The 16,833-nt window shown below is 36.6% G+C and overlaps 1 protein-coding gene across 1 annotated transcript in view; it reads left to right on the top strand.

Annotated features, from left to right (window-relative positions):
- Positions 1 to 16,833, top strand: part of LOC134745852 (putative inorganic phosphate cotransporter) — a 37,835-nt gene that overhangs the window by 20,750 nt on the left and 252 nt on the right. The window contains exons 5-9 of the mRNA XM_063679944.1: positions 8,888 to 9,105; positions 9,182 to 9,331; positions 9,722 to 9,854; positions 12,062 to 12,186; positions 16,123 to 16,242. Coding sequence (XP_063536014.1) covers positions 8,888 to 9,105; positions 9,182 to 9,331; positions 9,722 to 9,854; positions 12,062 to 12,186; positions 16,123 to 16,242 — 746 coding nt within the window. The remainder of the gene's footprint in view (positions 1 to 8,887; positions 9,106 to 9,181; positions 9,332 to 9,721; positions 9,855 to 12,061; positions 12,187 to 16,122; positions 16,243 to 16,833) is intronic.

Genomic DNA, 16,833 nt, shown 5'->3' with positions numbered 1-16,833 from the left:
GGCAGATGAGCCGATATTCCTTCCTGACAGCAGCGGGAGAACGGCATATGTCCAGATATGTGCAAAATGGCGTCTGGCACACGAAGGGATGGTACAATATTTTAGTAACTCATAAAACGTCCATACATCAAGATAAGTGATTAGAATGCTGTTGAAGCTCATAAAATATAATAATTGACATCTTTCATGACCATCTACTCACATTTAATTCTGTTTCTACAGACGATATCGATATGACGAATAGAACTTCTACTATTTATCTTAATCCAGTAAGCGCATATGAACTCAACAAGCTTGTCAAGTCACTCAAAAACTCGAAGTCGGTAGGGCATACGGTCAACCCTTCGTGTGCCAAATTCCCGCAGCGGGAGGAAAACAAAATGGCCACCACGCGCCACGTCTACATTTTTAGGGTTCCGTAGCCAAATGGCAAAAAACGGAACCCTTTTGGATTCGTCATGTCTGTCTGTCTGTCTGTCTGTCTGTCCGTCCGTATGTCACAGCCACTTTTTTCCGAAACTATAAGAACTATGCTGTTGACACTTGGTACGTATATGTATTGTATTCTGTGAACCGCATTAAGATTTTCACAAAAAATAGAAGAAAAAATTTTGGGGGTTCCCCATACTTAGAACTGAAACTAAAAATTTATTTTCATCAAACCCATAGATACGTGTGGGGTATGTAGGTCTTCAAAAATGATATTGAGGTTTCTAATATCATTTTTTTCTAAACTGAATACTTAGTTTGCGCGAGAGACACTTCCAAAGTGGTAAAATGTGTGTCTTCCCTGTAACTTCTAAAATAAGAGAATGATAAAACTAAAAAAATATATGATGTACATTACCATGCAAACTTCCACCGAAAATTGGTTTGAACGAGATCTTAAGTAGTTTTTTTTTAATAACCGCAATTTACCTTTCACTCACGTTTCACATAAAAAATACATTGTTTAAATTGTGTAATGTACGGAACCCTCGGTGCGCGAGTCCGACTCGCACTTGGCCGCTTTTTTCATATTTTGCCGCGTCTGCCACGGGTTGGGCGGGCCAACGCACCATCGTGCATCGCCCAATTAAACACTGAATTATGACGTTTCTATATAAGCTTAAAAGTTGGTGGACGATACTGACCAACTGTAGCCTATCCTTGTCTAACAGTGGCAGATGAGCCGATATTCCTTCCTGACAGCAGCGGGAGAACGGCATATGTCCAGATATGTGCAAAATGGCGTCTGGCACACGAAGGGATGGTACAATATTTTAGTAACTCATAAAACGTCCATACATCAAGATAAGTGATTAGAATGCTGTTGAAGCTCATAAAATATAATAATTGACATCTTTCATGACCATCTACTCACATTTAATTCTGTTTCTACAGACGATATCGATATGACGAATAGAACTTCTACTATTTATCTTAATCCAGTAAGCGCATATGAACTCAACAAGCTTGTCAAGTCACTCAAAAACTCGAAGTCGGTAGGGCATACGGTCAACCCTTCGTGTGCCAAATTCCCGCAGCGGGAGGAAAACAAAATGGCCACCACGCGCCACGTCTACATTTTTAGGGTTCCGTAGCCAAATGGCAAAAAACGGAACCCTTTTGGATTCGTCATGTCTTTCTGTCTGTCTGTCTGTCTGTCTGTCCGTCCGTATGTCACAGCCACTTTTTTCCGAAACTATAAGAACTATGCTGTTGACACTTGGTACGTATATGTATTGTATTCTGTGAACCGCATTAAGATTTTCACAAAAAATAGAAGAAAAAATTTTGGGGGTTCCCCATACTTAGAACTGAAACTAAAAATTTATTTTCATCAAATCATACGTGTGGGGTATGTAGGTCTTCAAAAATGATATTGAGGTTTCTAATATCATTTTTTTCTAAACTGAATACTTAGTTTGCGCGAGAGACACTTCCAAAGTGGTAAAATGTGTGTCTTCCCTGTAACTTCTAAAATAAGAGAATGATAAAACTAAAAAAATATATGATGTACATTACCATGCAAACTTCCACCGAAAATTGGTTTGAACGAGATCTTAAGTAGTTTTTTTTTTAATAACCGCAATTTACCTTTCACTCACGTTTCACATAAAAAATACATTGTTTAAATTGTGTAATGTACGGAACCCTCGGTGCGCGAGTCCGACTCGCACTTGGCCGCTTTTTTCATATTTTGCCGCGTCTGCCACGGGTTGGGCGGGCCAACGCACCATCGTGCATCGCCCAATTAAACACTGAATTATGACGTTTCTATATAAGCTTAAAAGTTGGTGGACGATACTGACCAACTGTAGCCTATCCTTGTCTAACAGTGGCAGATGAGCCGATATTCCTTCCTGACAGCAGCGGGAGAATGGCATATGTCCAGATATGTGCAAAATGGCGTCTGGCACACGAAGGGATGGTACAATATTTTAGTAACTCATAAAACGTCCATACATCAAGATAAGTGATTAGAATGCTGTTGAAGCTCATAAAATATAATAATTGACATCTTTCATGACCATCTACTCACATTTAATTCTGTTTCTACAGACGATATCGATATGACGAATAGAACTTCTACTATTTATCTTAATCCAGTAAGCGCATATGAACTCAACAAGCTTGTCAAGTCACTCAAAAACTCGAAGTCGGTAGGGCATGATGGAGTTAGAACAGATATAATCAAAATGTGTATGCACATTATTGAAAAGCCTCTTGTACATGCAATAAATCTCTCCTTACTGCAAGGAGTTTTTCCGGATGCTTTAAAGCAATCGGTGGTAAAGCCCCTTCATAAGAAAGGAGCTAAGACGGATATGGAAAACTATAGGCCAGTTACTTTGATATCTGTGTTCGCAAAAATCTATGAGAAAGTGATGTTTAGCAGATAATTAAACTTTTTAGAACGCTATGATATAATTACAGAGGAACAACATGGCTTTCGCAAATCGAGATGTACTACATTGGCGACATTTAAACTTGTAAAACATGTATTAAATGCAATTGATAATAAGATTCCTGTAACGGTTTTGTTTTTAGACATGAGCAAGGCTTTCGATTTTGTTCGTCATAAGCGGATGGCGATTAAACTATACAGATACGGTATACGTGGGCGAGCTCTTGATTGGATTAAGACATACCTCAGTGACAGAAATCAATGTGTCGAGACCCAAAAATATTGCCAAAAATCTAACTCTAAATTCTTACAAATCATCTTTAATGTTTAATAATTTTGGAGTACCGCAAGGCAGTATTTTGGGACCTTTGCTATTCTTATTGTACATAAACGATTTACCAAAATGCTCGCCCAATCATGATTGTCTACTGTACGCAGATAACACATCTATTATTGTAAAATGCGAAAATTTGTCAACTTATAACGATGACTTAAACAGAGCACTAATAAGCACAGTAGAATGGTTAAAACGAAATAACTTAAAAATAAATGTAAATAAGAGTACTTATATCCAGTTCAGTACAGCAAGAGGCAACACACAGAAACTGGATATAACTTTAGATAATGAATCTGTAAAAGAAGTGTAAAATACAAGGTTTTTAGGCATAACAATTGACAGCCACTGTACTTGGACGGACCATGCTGCTAATGTGCGATCCAAACTAAATAATTTTATTTTTGCACTAAGACGAATTAGCCAAACGGTTTCGACCCAAGCAGCGCTACTCGCTTATAATGGCTACGTAAATTCTCTCTTGTGATTATGGACTTGTACTTTGGGGAGACTGTATTGACAAAGACGCAATACATATATAACACAGAAGCGTTGTATCAGAGCTATATTTGCCTTACACTATATGGGCTCATGTCGCTATTATTTTATAGAAAACAACATACTCACTTTCCCTAGTATGTACATTTTTGAAGTGTGTGTTTTCGTACACAAGTATAAATACTTGTTTGTGGAATTCCAAACAATGGGTCCCCGCGCGACAAGAACACAGTATAAGTTTACTTTACATAGACCTTCTGTTAATTTGGCACTTTCCTCGAGAAACTCTTATACTATGTGCATTCGTATTTATAATAAATTACCTGACAATTTTAAGAATAATAATTTGAATATATTTAAATCACAAGTACATGCTTGATTAATACAGAGATGTTTTTATAGTATTAGTGAATTTTTAAATAATGAAATAATGATTTAATGGGATTTTATTGTGTTTGACTTCAATTTTATATTATTTTATTTTACTTCATTCTGTTACTGCATGATGTATTAGGTAAGATTTTTGATTATGATTTATGGTTGTATTAATATTAATGCATGACATCATTCATGTAAGAGTAGGTACATAGGAAATGTTTGTTTGTACACCTGTAAAGGTAGAGTCTTGGTGAGTCCACATAAAATTTTATTGTTACATTAGTAATTACTGTGCAATGTACCCATTTCTCACAGACAATAAACATTATGATTATGATTATGATAAAATATTGCCAAAACGAAAATAGTAGTAGTAAACCATTAGTATTTGTATTTATTTATTTATTTATTTGAAAGGATTGCCGTAAAATTGTAAATAATGTATAATATATTAGTTAATTGTTTTAAAAATTTAATGTTTCTTTTTATGTATAGTTTAAGATCTCGTTCCCAGTCCTATTATACTTAGTCAACGCTATGTACTCCTTAATTGTCGTACGTCGTACTGTATCAGTTGAAGTACTTTGACACAATTTTAATGCAACATACGTAATACCAAGTAATACATAAGATGTGACTTAATAAATAAAATAAAATAAAATAAAATAAAATGTTTATGGTTTACGGTAAAATCAAACTCGTAATGTCAATTTACAAAGCGTGGTAAAAGCAAGATGAAAATTAACTGATTTTTTATTTTTTTATCTCTACTGTTCGGAAAGTTCACCTTTCATAGGCTGATAGCCGGGTGGAAAATTGCTTTTCCTACCCTAGGGTGTAAAGTAATTGTAATGTAAATATGCCTGACAAAATTTTAATTTTTCGAATTGTTAAAATTTTACCGTAATCTTTAACTAATTGAATTACATTGTTGTTATGTGGTTTACCTATAATTTGTTCTAAAAAAATATACTTACCAATAATAAACAATTTGTTTAATAATTTGTTCTAAAGAAATAGAATAAAATAGAACATTTTTATTCAACATCACATGAAATGGCAGTTACCAGATAGCGTAGTACAGTTTTTACAGATAAACCTTAAATTTAGACTTAAAAAACTAAGAAATTGAGTTGCACATATCAGGGAGAAATATTCATGCGTGTTAGATAAGAGCTTGCCTCAGCATAATGTTGTAGTGTATTTACTACAAAGCTGGTTTTCAGGCAGACCCTTGATACATTATCCCTTACTCGCTGTTAGACGAAAACTAAATGGCTTAGAATTATATATGTTAACATGTATGTATGAGTGTAAATTATGTTTTAGAATTTGGACAGAACAATTGCTGGTATAGTGTGTAAGCTGAATTTAATAGTTACATATGTATTAAAGGAAGTATATGAGCTTATGATAGATAGATATGAGTGTAAATATACTTAATATAGATAAAAATAAATAAAGACATAAGGTGCATAGATATAATCATTTTAAATATGACGGCGTGGGTCTAGTACCAAGAGGTAGCGAGTTTTGTATTGCTAAAAGATATTGTTTAAACCGCAATTTAAAACTACTTATTGTATTTAAGTTTTTGAGGGGTGGAGGTATATTATTCCAGCATTTCGTTGCTGTATATTTGAAGCTACCTCGAAATGCAGCAGTATGGTGACGTGGTAATACCAACTCGTCACAAACCAATCTGATGCCATACAAGCTCGACCTGCTTGCGCGCCAAGTAAACTTATCGAACAGATACTCTGGCTCTGATGTTTTAAAAACTCCAACCAATAAAGATGACAGGTGCAGTTCTCTGCGAAATGCCATTTTTAACCGACTTGGGATGGGATCCATGAGGAATCGAGGGAACTCCTCAAATATTAAAGGCATACATATAGTGATTTTAGTATTTTCATCAACAAATCAAGCACTTACATTTAAAAAGTGACATTTGATGAAGTGGAACTGCTGATGATGATCAGAACGGAACTCTTCAATGACGCATAGTTCACGTTTGGCGATTTGTCCTCTTCGTTATGTTTGTTAAGCAAGTTAGGTTTTCAAGAAACATTTTTGTCAAGTTCGAGTTCTGATGATGAGACCCACGAGGAACCGAGGTAACTCCTAAAATGTGAAAGGCATACATATAGTGATTTTTGTATTTTCATCAACAAATCCAGCATTTACATTTAAAAAAGTGACATTTGATGAAGTGGAACTGCTGATGATGATCAGAATGGAACTCTTCAATGACACATAGTTCACGTTTGGCGATTTGTTTTCTTCCTTATGGACCCAGACCTAAACTTGGACCCGGACCCAGACCCGGACCCGGAAATGCTACTAGAAAAGTGGGTTAGGTGGGTGGGTGCTTATTTTTTGAACTGCGACTCTCACAGAATAGAACTGCTATCAGAAAAGTAGGTTAGGTTAGGTTAGAGCTGTGACCCTTACAGAAACGAAATGCTATCAGAAAAGTAGGTTAGGTTAGAACTGCGACCCTTACAAAAACGAAATGCTACTAGAAAAGTGGGTCGTTTTACCTCCTTTTCTACATAATTAGGCAAAAGATGGTTTGTCTTGTCTTTTTCATTTCATTGTCTGGAATCTAAGAGTGCACCATCACCAATAAGGGAACTTTCAGCGGCATCCCCCATTGAAGTCGGTTTTTTTTTCTTAAAAATTATGAGGCATTTTTGAGGCGTAACGTTATCAACAAGTTGGCTACGAACCGGGGTGAAGGAGTTATCACCGCCTTTCTTCGATGCCGCTTTACAGTCAGGGCAGGTACAGTTCGATTTCTCTGTTGTTGACAGTTTGTTTGAAGTGATACATAGCCTGTGAAATACCTTCTGGCACGTCTCGTATTTACACTGTAACGCATCTTTCATGTCCGTTATAATGTCTTTGCATCCTGCTGCACGTAGTAGTTCTTTATTGTTTGTTAAAGGCGACATTATTGTTGTTATTTGATTTTTTTCTTAACACCCTGTACCAAGAGATCAGTCGCGCAACGATGATCAGTTGAAATAGTACGGCAACTACGACGAGCGATAACGCATAGTTGTTCGCGGCGCTTTCGTGGTACGGGGGCGCACAATAAAATCAACACTTCACTTAATTATCAACCTTGTCCGAACAAACTTTTACACTTGATTATTCTTTCAAATTAGTTATGAATAGGTAAAACACTGATATTACTGGTTGAATAAAGTTTAAAGATTGTGAGTCTTGTAGGAATTGCACTAATTCTAACAACTTGTACAATTTTACAGATTTAATTAACGAGGAGCCGATGTTAACGACAACAGCGCGGTGTTGCCATCCCCCAAATATATGTACTTATCAATAAAACCGGCCAAGTGCGAGTCGGAGTCGCGTTCCAAGGGTTCCTTACATTACATAATAAATAAATTTTATAGGACATTCTTACACAGATTGACTAAGTCCCACGGTAAGCCCAAGGAGGCTTGTGTTATGGGTACTCAGACAACGATATATATAATATATAAATACTTAAATACATAGAAACCACCCATGACTCAGAAACAAATATCTGTGCTCATCACACAAAATAAACGCCCTTACCGGGATTCGAACCCAGGACCATCGGCTTCACAGGCAGGGTCACTACCCACTAGTAAAATATAATTTTTATTTTACATTATTATTATTAAATATAATTTTTATTTTACGTTACATTATTTAAACAATGTATTTTTTATGTGAAATGTCTTTAAAAAACCCTTAGGGGCCGGATCAAAAACTAAGTAAAAGTCCGACTCACGCTTGACTGCACATTTCTAATAGGTTTTCCAGTGATCTATAGGTAAAGATCTATTTTGGGTATTTTTTTCAATATTTTTGACCCAGTATTTTCGGAGATAAAGGGGGGAATGGTCATTTTTTCCTATTTTCTTGAATAACTTCTAAACTATTTATCTTAAAATTATAAAAAAATATATTTGAAATTCTTACAATGAGCTCTTTCATTTGATATATAACACGATATAGTTTGACAAACTTTATTCTTAAATTTTCTCATTTACCCCCCAAAAGTGGCCCCCGTGTTTAAAATTAATTTGTTTACGTTACATGTCCATCTTTGGGTCACAAACTTACATAATGTGTACCAAATTTCAACTTAATTGGTCCAGTAGTTTCGGAGAAAATAGGCTGTGACAGACGGACAGACAGACAGACAGACAGAGACGGACAGACAGACAGACAGACAGACGCACGAGTGATCCTATAAGGGTTCCGTTTTTTTCCTTTTGAGGTGTGGAACCCTAAAAAACCTACATTTCTGGTGTTTGACTTTCCTCATAGTCGAAATGAAAAGTAGTGTTTAACTCGGGTAAAAGTAACCATCTCACCCTCGAATTATTGGCGCTCGAACGAAGTGAGAATATCTCGGGTGAAATGGTTCACTTTCCACCCTTGGTTAACAATCTACTATTATGTTCCTAGCTTTTATTACTGCTTTCTCTTCACTGGTTTATGGGCATGTGTTATATCATGATGTAAAGAGCATTTTTACATTTTGCTTGAATACATTGAATACATTGTGCCGATTTGGGTCAGAGTATAGCAAAAGGGGCCCCATTTTAGGACAGAATTTTTTTATAAAATATTTTTTTTTCTCATTTTTGCAACTTTTTGATTAACTTGCCCGTTTAAGAACTACAGCGGTCCAAAGGGGGCGCAACTGGACTTTTCTCAAATTTCTCATATTTTACTAAATATTAACAAATCACTTTGATAAAGATTTGTTAAATCTTTCCCAGGAGCTCAATTGGGTACAGCAGTCATGCTGATGTCAGCCGGCTTTCTGGCAGACTATTGGGGCTGGGCTGCCATATTCTACTTTGTTGGTACATGTGGAGTCATCTGGACCCTAATCTATATGTTTATCGGAGCAGGAGAACCTCAATACTCGAAGTTGATAAGTGAAGAAGAGAAGCTGTATATTCAGACATCTCTTGGTCAAGTTGGAGGCAAAAAGGTTACTTTTATTAAAAATATATTTTATTAGTTTATCTACAATATATTTTTTATTTTATTTTTCTTATGAATTCCAGTCACTTCCAATGCCATGGCTATCATTGTTTACATCCATGCCGTTCGTCAGTCTAATCATCGTGCACTGTTGCCAAAACTGGGGATTCTGGACCCTGATGACCGAGATACCGTCTTACATGGGCCAAGTTCTCGGAGTCAACATCAAAGCGGTATCTATATAAAGTATATTACCTTGAAAAATGATTTTGGATTATATAACAAACTTTGGAGGATTAAGACTTTTTCACAGTTCATTACCTTGTTATATTGAACGCCTATTATTTACTATGGGTTATACCCGACATCATTATTTCACTTCTCAAATAAGTCTCAGAAATTTTGTATTTATAGTAATATTATATAATGATAATGATACATTGGTGGTTCGTTTGCTATTTGCATTTGCGCTGTACCTAAATATTAACTTGATTATGTTTGTGATGTTTATGTTTGTTTGATTATGTTATTTATATTCAATTGAACCTTAGCTTTTTTTACCGTCAATGCTGCGATATAGATAGACGATTGAGGAATTTTAAAAATAACTTTTCTCTTTTCAGAATGGTGTATTGTCGGCCACCCCTTACATTGTGATGTACATCCTCAGCTTTCCCGCTGGCTTTATATCTGATTATGCCCCTGGTAAGGGCTGGGTCAGTACTACTGCTGCCAGGAAGATTAGCAATAGCATTGGTAATTTTTTTTTTGTAATAATTAATACATAATATCGCATGTATTCATATGCCAATGTGCAGAAATAGAATGACATGAACTGTGTGTGGTAAGTCTATGGCCAGTGACTTGTTTAGATCAAAACTAAATCTTACTTGGAAATATGTATTTAGTTGGGTCATCATCAAGCATTCTAGTTAAAAAAAATCCACTTAAAATGTTATCATCTCTCGAAACGTTAAACTATTAATTATCTAATTTTCTCAAAAATCTAAATCTTTATCTTTAGAACGTTTGCTATCAGTTATACTTTAATATCAATTATTACCTGTCTTTCTGAAAAATAAATCTTCATCCTTAAAAACATTCCTGTTTATAATAGCGGTACCTCTCATAATATTCTAAAATAAACTAATGCCGTATTAACTGTTAAGCTTTTCACAGACACCTATAAGGTCGACTATGATCAAGGACATAACTGGGTTGCGCGTCTGTGCGCACCCTTCACTATCAATGCTATCCATATGTTAGGTTACCACCGGGTTGATGATGAAAACTAATACTTGTACCAATATTTTAACTTTATTCGTTCGCTACTAACATAATAACAACCAATTTACAATAAATATTCCAACACGTCTACACTGTAACTCGTCTGTCCACGAACTGCCCCTTGTCACAGTGTACCCGCCTTTTAATAACAATTCAAGATGGCGGGAACCAGTGATAAAGTAAGGGTCAACTGATACTCTTTTTTTAACTAATGGTAAAAGTAAAAATGATCAAAATATAAGCTATTAATAAATAATGATCCTCACAAACAGTGTTGCTAACACATAGCAATTCCTCAATAAACACCTAGAGCATGGTCACCCTTTATCAACACTAGTGGCATATCAGGCCTCGCTCCCGGTTGCCTGTACCTAGAGTCACAAATTCATTAAGACATTATAGTCTCCGACAACTCTCACGGAGGACATGGTTGGTCACACTATGATCGAGTATAAAGGACTAGTGCTCTAGCTATAAAGTCACATCGTCACAATGTGCCTGTATAACTCCTAAAATATTTCTATCTTTGTACCGTACTGCAAGCTTCTAAAATAAAAATTATCATTATCAACTTCCAAAGTTACAAAAAGAATTAATTATTAAAACTTTCGCTGCATGAAACAATTAAATAGTTTTATTGAATGGAGTTGTTAATTATTTAATCGTTATGAGATATGTTTCATTCATCGCTTATTAAAATATTCTAACTCGCGGCAAAGTCTCGCGGCCTAGTAAAATTTTCTGTCGACGTGAGCACAACTTGTGGCACGCCCTGCAAATTGCAACATATATGATTTAGGACAATATTCGACACTTCCAATTTTTATATTATGACTTCTTATGTTTTGAAAATTATTTGTGCTTGAAACGAAATTGAGTTTAGCGACAACCTTTGATATTTATGAATGATTTGTAAGTTATAATTATAACTGTTTTGGAAAAATCCAGCATTTTTTCAAAACTTTTAGAGAAAAATAATTAAAAAAAATTTACATGTAGGATTGGGAATTACATCCTATTGCTGCGTGGCTGGTCGTCCTTGGCTTTGTCCTCGTTCGGTCCGGTGCACGTTCGCGACTGGCATTCTTGGCTGCTGCTGGCGCGGCCCGATGGCGAGTTGGCACCTCCTCCATGTGGCGCTCGCTTGACGCTGCATATGGCTGGCTCTGCTTCTGATTATGATGATGGTGGGCCGGGACAACCCTGGACACCTCTTGATTCTTCTCTCTCTTCAATCTACGCTCTTCTTAATTCCTCTTCTTGACTCGGTTTCCGATTTTTGATGTTGGTTGGTTCTTTTTGGATTGTTTCTTGGTTCTTGATGCTAGTCGGTTTCGACTGCGTGTTTTGAAAAGTGATTTTTCATTTTTTTTTCTCTTCTTTCTTAGTTCCGTGGTGGTTGCTTGGTTCAGTTTCTTGTTTCGCTGGTCTGGATCGCCATCAAATAACAAGATGGGCGCTTGTTATATTGTTTCGAGCAGGTGATGGGAATAGGTAGCGTGATAGTATAAGAACGTATATTCTCTAAATGCATGCCTATGTACATGTTAGGTTGCGCTGACACAAGCAATATGCGTTTATGACGCAGTAAACCAAATCGTTACGGCTACACACTGAAAGTGGCTAATTGCCATTACAAAGAACTAGTTTAATAATACCTATGTTTTTGTCGGCAGGTTTCATAGGCCCAGCGTTGGCCTTGGTTGGATTAGCATATGTGCCAGCTGGTAACATAACCTTAGCAGTCGGTATACTGTCTGTCGTGGTGGGACTCAACGCAGGACACTTCACTGGCTTCATGGTAAGGCCAAATCACTTTTTATGCAAAAACAGTAACGATTTCGTGCCCACCCCGAGTAAATGTCTTGTCTAATATTTTGCCGTATTAATGTTATAAAAACGTAGTTGAAGCACGAAGATATATTTTAAAATGGCACGTATTTAACCGGTCAACGAATTTATCTGATTTCGGTAGCTTAAATAAATAGAATCAAGTACTAAAATTAATACTTTGGCATCTAAAGCGGAGCATCAAATTACTCCAATATGAAGTAGTATTTTATTACGTTTCAGCTTTTGTTTGTTTAAAGGCAAGTACCAATTATTTATTTGGCAACTGAATTAGTATATTGGAGACTATTTGTGAAGCACATTTTAACAAGAAAACGTCTTTTTAAATTTAGGTAGCAAATGTATTTTGACCATCATTACTTGAGCTATCATTTTAATACAAAAAAGGATCCTAAAAAAATTATTGTGGTCGTATAATGGTCTTATCAGATAAAAAAATGTCGTTTATTAAAATACCGGTATCCTTGGGTAATAACTTAATTTAAGATTAGCAATGCACCCTTGAAACTAACGGAGTAAAAAACTCGGTGTATAACAGGCAATGTAGGACCACCATTAGGGGCCACTTGCAACATTCACTAACCCGGGTTTAACCGGTAAAACCGGGTTTACCAGTACAATTTGACACTGCCCGCTTTAACCGCTTAACCCCGGGTTAGGGGGATGGTGCACTTGGCTTTTAGTATAATAACTCTTAAAATAAATAACTTTAACTATTACAATATTTTTTACCTCTTCAGCCATACAGGTGAATTTTCGAGACCATCTTTTCACTATCGATGAAGTATAATGCCCCCTTTGCATTACCAAATTGTTAACAAAAAACCCAGGTCTTGTTACGCCCTCGTTTTTTAGGGTTCCGTACCTCAAAAGGAAAAAAACGGAACCCTTATAGGAACACTCGCGCGTCTGTCTGTCTGTCCGTCTGTCACAGTCGGGTTTCAGCTCGAATCCTCAGATATCGATTTTCATCAAGATCGAGTCAAAAGAAAGAAATTCAAGATGGCGACCGTTTCGTTCAATTCCGACTTCAAATTAATGTTAAGGGGCCTCTCGGATCCACAGATATCGATTTTCATCAAGGTCGGGTCGAAAATAAACAAAAATTAAGATGGCGACCGGTCTGTTCAATTTCGACTTCAGATTTGTGTTAAGGGCCCTCTCGGATCCTGAGATATCGATTTGCATCAAGATTGGGTCGAAAATAAAGAAAATCAAGATGGCGACCTTTCCGTTCAATTTCGGCTTCAGATTCGTGTTAAGGGGCCTCTCGGATCCTCAGATATCCATTTTCATCAAGGTCGGGTCGAAAATAAAGAAAATCAAGATGGCGACCGTTTCGTTCAATTCCGACTTCAAATTCGTGTTAAGAGGCCTCTCGGATCCTCAGATATCGATTTTCATCAAGATCGGGTTGAAAATAAAGAGAATCAAGATGGCGACCGTTCCGTTCAATTTCGACTTCAGATTCGTGTTAAGGGGCCTCTCGGATCCTCAGATATCGATTTTCATTAAGATCGGGTCGAAAATGAAGAAAATCAAGATGGCGACCGTTTCGTTCAATTCCGACTTCAAATTCGTGTTAAGGGGCCTCTCGGATCCTCAGATATCGATTTTCATCAAGATCGGGTCGGAAATAAAGAAAATCAAGATGTCGACCGTTCCGTTCAATTTCGACTTCAGATTCGTGTTAAGGGGCCTCTCGGATCCTCAGGTATCGATTTTCATCAAGATCGGGTCAAAAATAAAGAAATTCAAGATGGCGACCGTTTCGTTCAATTCCGACTTCAAATTCGTGTTAAGGGGCCTCTCGGATCCTCAGATATCGATTTTCATCAAGATCGGATCGAAAATAAAGAAAATCAAGATGGCGACCGTTCCGTTCAATTTCGACTTCAGATTCGTGTTAAGGGGCCTCTCGGATCCACAGATAGTGATTTACATAGAGATCGGGTCAGAAAAATTCAAGATGGCGACCGTGTCGTTCAATTTTTACTTCAGATCTGCGTTGAGGAGCCTTTCGGGTCCTATATAGTTTTTCTGAAAATAATAATAATATGACTTTTATATTTAGTTGGTCAAACCAGATTGTCAGTATATAAGAACAAAAAAACTATATTCATCCTTTTCTTTTGGGTGCTAGTACTAGTGTAAGACAAAGATATAGTATGATTCTCTCTGTCTATGTTTGAAATGAGACAGTCCTTTGACAAACTATATACACAAAATCGAGTAAGCACTGTCATAGAATCCTAAAATAGCCGTGTTTTTTCGAAATTGAAATGTTCTACATCGCGCAATCGCAATTTGTCCTGTCACGTATATATACCCCCGAGTCACTTATAGGCCCCGGCCGAGTGCCGCTGGCATATAATCATAATTATTCACCCTATAAAAGGCAGCGCGCTTCTTGCACTCTTACATACACAGCGCCTGCGGCGCCTTCACACTAAAAGGTCGGGCGAAGCCCGACATTCAGCGCGCTCTGCGCGCTCTTACATACAGGGCGCCTGCGGCGCCCTTCACACTAAAAGGGCTTCGCGCGTTCTAGCATATAGCGATCAAATATTTTCAAAACACATTATTTTACATAAAATTCATGAGTTAGGTAGGTACACTAATCATGCAGTTAGGTACGTCTTTATTATTGACTAATAGTAAAACCTACGAAATTGTTGATGTTCTGATGGGGTCTTTATTCCAAGGTTCAAGTCCTTTTGAGTTGAGTTTAAAAAAGACTCGACAAATGACTCGACTCGAGTCTACGTACGAGTACGAGTACAAAGAATCGAAAATTCCGTCCGCTGCAGTCTCGTAAAAGCGAGTCGGGTTCCTCGACTCGAGTTTTTACCAACAATAAGCTCAATCCACACAATGTCATAGATTGGTCACGTCCTTCATTGCAGCCACACCTGGTTTACCAAATCAGTCAAGTCTGAAAAAATCTAGGGTGAGGGGGCACCCTGTCCTATAAATGCTTAGGGCACCGAAATGTTTTAATCCGGCGCTGATGAAAGAAAACTAATCGCGGTTTACGCGCAAAAAATGATGTTTACGTTGTTACCCGTTTGCATAAACAAACGATGTATTATTACATAAAATAAACCAATATTCATTAAATTTAGCTGCTTCTTCAATTTAAATCTGAAACGATGTGCTCAATATGATTACACAGGTGTAAACAACTATATGCCAACAAATATTAAATTTATACGCTTTAATAGATGCCAATTAATTATTTAGTCGCCAAACTATCATTTCAAGATCCCAATTTTTTTTGTGGCTTGAATTTGATGCCAGTTTTTTTGAATAATATGATGCTTATATTTGGAGCTAATATAAATTTTTAGGCTCTAAAATATTAATCCACGGCCAAATTATTTTATTATATGCCCAATGAAAGTTCCTGTTTAATCTTTTAGTTGCCCGGTTAATAATAAGCCTTTTAAAATAAAACTATGAAAACGGATTATATCGCGTATATTGAATTTATAATACATCCCGACGTTTCGAACCCTTTACAGCGTTCGTGGTCAACGGGTGACCCCCGGGGACGCTGTAAAGGGTTCGAAACGTCGGGATGTATTATAAATTCAATATAGTGACGCGATAGAATCCGTTTTCAAAGTTTTATTTCATGAGTAACTATCGCGGTAACCGAAGACAATATTAAGCCTTTTAAAATTATTGTCTCATTTGGACCATGTAAATAAAAATAAATACAAAGATAGTGGAGAAATTGGGGGAGGGCTGTGCCCATCAGTGGGAGACGATAGGCTTCAAATAAAGATAAATAACAAAGTAGATGTGCATCCTACCGTAACTATACCCAAAACAATTTTAGTTTTGAAAAATTAAATTGACTTACTTGTCTTTAATATTTCAGCTAGTTTATCTGGACATGGCGCCCAATTTTGCGGGAACTATGCTTGGCATCACGAATGCCCTTGCGAACATTATATCTATTATTGCACCATTAGCCGCTGGAGCTATTATTAAAGACGAGGTAACTTACAATTTATTATTAAATTTAAAATAAATAATAATGGAACTACCTAAATAATAATTCTCAATCTTGACAAAAATAATACCTAATTGCAACCAAGCTACTGTTCTTTTCTTATGTCGATGTCGCATTGATGTAAGAAAGAAAGGAAAACTAAGATAAAGGTGGATTAACTGCGTTAGAGATGATATAAAATAAAACCAGGTGAATGATGAAATGATGAACGACAGAGTACGTAGGTAATAAAGCAGCCTGTAATAAAGCAAACCAATGATGATGATGAATATGTTTTATAACAACAAATAAAATTCGGTACATTTTAAAGAAAAAAATTACAAATATCATGTGATATTAAATCCTATTAATCAGGCACGGCGCGCTACAAGTATGTACAGATTCTACACGAAAACCGCTGGTTCGGTTAGATTAGGACTGAGAATGGAAAGGGTGTTACCACACCAATAGATTGATTATCGATCGATAGTTTCTACCTAGACCAATCGATCGATCGCTGTCGAATGTTCCATTCTATCATCGATAAATGCCAACCCAACCCAAAAAAACGCCGTGCGCTACAATTTTCACAAAGCT

This window comes from Cydia strobilella, chromosome 12 (assembly GCF_947568885.1).
Source record: "Cydia strobilella chromosome 12, ilCydStro3.1, whole genome shotgun sequence".
Lineage (NCBI taxonomy): Eukaryota > Metazoa > Arthropoda > Insecta > Lepidoptera > Tortricidae > Cydia > Cydia strobilella.
Note: the sequence above shows the minus strand (reverse complement) of the source record. Positions and strands in the feature narration are given on the sequence as shown.